Source organism: Juglans microcarpa x Juglans regia, chromosome 1S (genome assembly GCF_004785595.1).
Source record: "Juglans microcarpa x Juglans regia isolate MS1-56 chromosome 1S, Jm3101_v1.0, whole genome shotgun sequence".
Taxonomy (NCBI): Eukaryota; Viridiplantae; Streptophyta; class Magnoliopsida; order Fagales; family Juglandaceae; genus Juglans; species Juglans microcarpa x Juglans regia.
In genome coordinates this window covers 14,690,124-14,693,859 of record NC_054595.1, presented here as the reverse complement: position 1 = coordinate 14,693,859, position 3,736 = coordinate 14,690,124, and the positions used below count along the sequence as shown (strand labels likewise).

Below are 3,736 nucleotides of genomic sequence, written 5' to 3'. Positions count from 1 at the left end.
GTTTAAAATTTGCGTTAATGTTATTTTGAAATATAATTTATACATATATAATTAATTTATTGTATATAAATTATCTCAAAATAATACCGATATCGAAATATTTTATTTCAATGCCTTAACCGAAATAGCCACCTATTCAAAACTTTCATCTAGACATCAAGGAGATGGCAAAATTCAAACAATGTTAACCAAAACTGTATGGGTTTGTAAGGACTATGGGTAACATAGAGGCAAACTTGCGGGAGAATGAAAGCTACGTTGCCATTAATGTTCAGTGCAAAAGATGGCATTCACATGGAGACCTAATTCGGTTTCTAGCTCCGGTTGCAATTACAACAACCTCCTCCTCTTCCCTAAAACCATAACCAAAGTAGCCTCCTCCAAATTCACATTCTCGGCGGCCAAAACTAGCATTTCCTCTCCCCAGCCCTCAACAGCGCAATCAAGTGCAAACGCCTCACATGGTAATGGCACAAGGACAAGGCACACTGCCCCTCCTCTCAACACAGTCTCTGAGCGCGAGAGGCTCCGAGACTTGCTTGCAAAGCTGCGCCAGAAGAACTCATGCCCGTTGCAAACGCTTAGAGATGATGGAGATTGGACTGAAGACCAATTCTGGGCTGTCATCAGATTCCTCAAACACGCCTCTAGGTCCCATGAAATTCTTCAGGTTCTCTCTCTTTCGCTCTCGCTCTCGCATCCACATAAGTGCACACCGAGATTATAGTTATTGGGGTTTTCAGGGTTATGATAATATGTACCTAAGTCTTTGATTGGCTTCTTAGTTACTTTACGTTTGGTTAGTTATAAAGAATAGATATGGTTCTGGATTCTATATTTCTGGTTTTAACTTGTGTTTCTTCCAATAAACTAAAACTACTCAATCTGTAACTCTATTAGTTTCAACTGAACGGAACTCTGTTTCGTGAGAATCTTAATTAAGGACGAGTATTCTAAAATTCGATATAATTTCTTTGCGTTTGTTTTCTCCGCAGCCAGAGGAGCATTGGCGGATTTTTTTTTTCCCTTTTAGGGGGTTTCTTCGCGTGTCTCCAATTGACTTTTTAAATATATGAATAGGTGTTTGATATGTGGAAGGACCTTGAGGCATCGCGGATTAATGAATTCTACTATGAGAAGATAATAGGGCTGTTAAGTGAAGAGGATCTGATTGAAGAAGCAGTGTCGACATTTCGAGAGATGAAAAGCTGTGGCCTTATCCCTTCTTTGGAGACTTATAATTCAATTATTCATGGTTTTGCAGGAAAAGGGAGCTTTGAAGATGCTTTATTTTACCTCAATGAGATGAAAGAAGCCAATGTAACACCTGAAACTTATACCTATGATGTGTTAATTCAAGCTTACGGGAAATATAATATGTATGATGAAATGGGTATGTGTCTTAAGAAGATGGTATTAGACGGGTGTTCACCTGATCAGATTACTTATAATTTGCTTATCCAAGAGTTTTCACAAGCTGGGTTACTCAAAAGAATGGAAAGAATATATCAGACCATGCTTTCTAAAAAGATGGATTTGCAGTCATCTACCTTGGTTGCAATGCTAGAGGCTTATGCTAGATTTGGAATCGTAGACAAGATGGAAAAGGTTTTTAGAAGAGTTTTGAACTCGAAAACCCATTTGAAGGATGATGTGATAAGGAAAGTGGCTGAGGTTTATATTGAGAACTATATGTTTTCAAGATTAGATGACTTGGGAGTTGACGTTTCAACAAGGTTTGGCGCATCTGATCTTGTTTGGTGCCTGCGTCTTCTTTCTCATGCTAGTCTTTTGAGCCGAAGGGGTATGGATTCCATTGTTAGGGAAATGGAAGAGGCAAAAGTTCCTTGGAATGTAACAGTTGCAAATATTCTCATGCTGGCTTATTTGAAAATTGAAGATTTCACTCATCTAAAATCCTTGCTTTACCAATTACCATTCCTTTGTGTGAAGCCCGATATAGTTACTGTTGGAATTTTATTTGATGCTATGATGATTGGATTTGAAGGAGCTAGGGAAGTAGAAACATGGAGAAGTACGGGCGATCTCTACAGAGTTGTGGAAATGAACACTGATCCCTTGGTTCTCACTGCATTTGGAAAGGGGCGTTTCCTGAGAAACTGTGAAGAGGTATACTGCTCCCTTGAACCTCAAGCTAGAGAACAGCAAACGTGGACTTATGATAGCCTCATTGATTTGGTTTTAGGGAAGCCTTAGTTGAATGAAGTCGAGGTAAGCTCTTCAATGATACCTTTATCAAAATCTACATCTATACACTATATATTTTCCAAATATGGAGCTTTGCTCGTATGAAGCCACATCATCAACCATTCTTCCACTCTATTACTATTCGAGGTATTGATACACATACAAACTTTTTTTTACAATTGTTAAGTCTGTTTTAAATAGAAGACAGCTATTTTAAATTTAAAATTTAAATAAAAAACTTCTGTATTTTTTATGAAGTGGCACTACTCTATTGGTTGGTTGTAAAATGGGTAGTAAAATAGTTGTAAGGATATCATTAATCTATTTTGAATTGAAGACAGTAGGTAAATTAGTCCTATAAAGCCACATCATCCACTCCTCCTTTGTGATATTATTAAATAATAATTAAACAATATATGTTAACAAGTTAAATTCATTAAATAATAAGAATCAAGATTGCTATGATGGCCTTCACACTTCTCTCTTCTTCAAAGAGAGACTGATGGAAAGAGTACAAAAAAAAAAAAAAAAAAAGATTTCTCATTTTCATTGCTTATCTTGAAATCCTTTCTCAGTTTCCTTTGCAATTACGATCATTAGAATTTCACTCCACTTCTCCGATGTAATGGCTTTACACTTGTTTCTTGAAGTTATGTTGGTGAGTTAAGGATTTTCCATTCACATGCCATCTGGTAGTGACAGTGTTAGCCCTGACAAGTTCAGTGGTTGCTCTGAAAGGAACTTTTTGATGGTATTCATACTTCATTAATTTCAATTTCAGCAAGGACAGAAAGGCAGGAAGCGCAAGCTGTGGTTGTCGAGGTGCGCGCAAGCTGACCCAGACGCTCACGGTTATTAAAAAAAAAAAACGCTGTGGTTGTGGCGAAGTAGCTAGTAGGTGTAGCTCATGGATGGTTGCTTGCTGTCAGGGATGGGGCGCAGTAGGTTGGTTGGGAGTAGGGTGAAATTGATGATGGTGTATAATCATATGTTGCCGGTAAAATTGTATTTTAAGATGTATCTTGTAACTGTTTTCTGAATTTACTTCAAACTCAATAGTATAAACTTCAGTTAGCTGCTTTTTTTTTTTTTTAGTACAGGAGGTAATGTGATGCAAGTCTGACACTTATATTGGAAGGAAACCGTAAGCTCTCAAGCAGTAGGAGCCCAGCCCAAATTAATAAACTTCATTCTAATGTTGACCATTAGTTTATCAGATTCCCCTATATTCCTGATGATTACACCGAATGGCTAAAGATTATTCGAGGCACCAAATTTCTTGATGATTAGGCTTGATGGTTCTGCCAAAATTGATGGCATGCACATTTGCCAGAAAAGATCAAATGAGGGATATTCACTCAAATATGGCGAAATGGCTCTGATATGATTGCAATAGCTGTCGTCTTACACTGTTAAGGTCCTAAAAATCAACTCTCATCTCTTCTAACTGCGTCCTATTCCCAAAATGTAATCCCCTAGAATCCATATCTAGAGATGGCTCAAACGACCTCAAGTAAATGAGACATAC

General features: G+C 37.6%; 1 protein-coding gene across 1 annotated transcript; it reads left to right on the top strand.

The window, feature by feature from the left end:
* The first annotated feature begins 213 nt into the window (after positions 1 to 213).
* Positions 214 to 3,064, top strand: LOC121247022 (pentatricopeptide repeat-containing protein At4g14190, chloroplastic). The gene is made up of 3 exons (XM_041145354.1): positions 214 to 670; positions 1,081 to 2,232; positions 2,990 to 3,064. The coding sequence occupies exons 1-2, from the start codon at positions 284 to 286 to the stop codon at positions 2,215 to 2,217; spliced, it is 1,524 nt and encodes a 507-aa protein (XP_041001288.1). The 5' UTR covers positions 214 to 283; the 3' UTR covers positions 2,218 to 2,232; positions 2,990 to 3,064.
* Positions 3,065 to 3,736: the final 672 nt, after the last annotated feature.

Excerpts from the sequence above, each read along its gene's own strand:
- LOC121247022 (XM_041145354.1), top strand. The coding sequence starts at position 284 with ATGGCATTCACATGGAGACCTAATTCGGTTTCTAGCTCCGGTTGCAAT. Across the intron at positions 671-1,080 it reads GGTCCCATGAAATTCTTCAG|GTGTTTGATATGTGGAAGGA; the intron begins GTTCTCTCTCTT and ends ATATATGAATAG.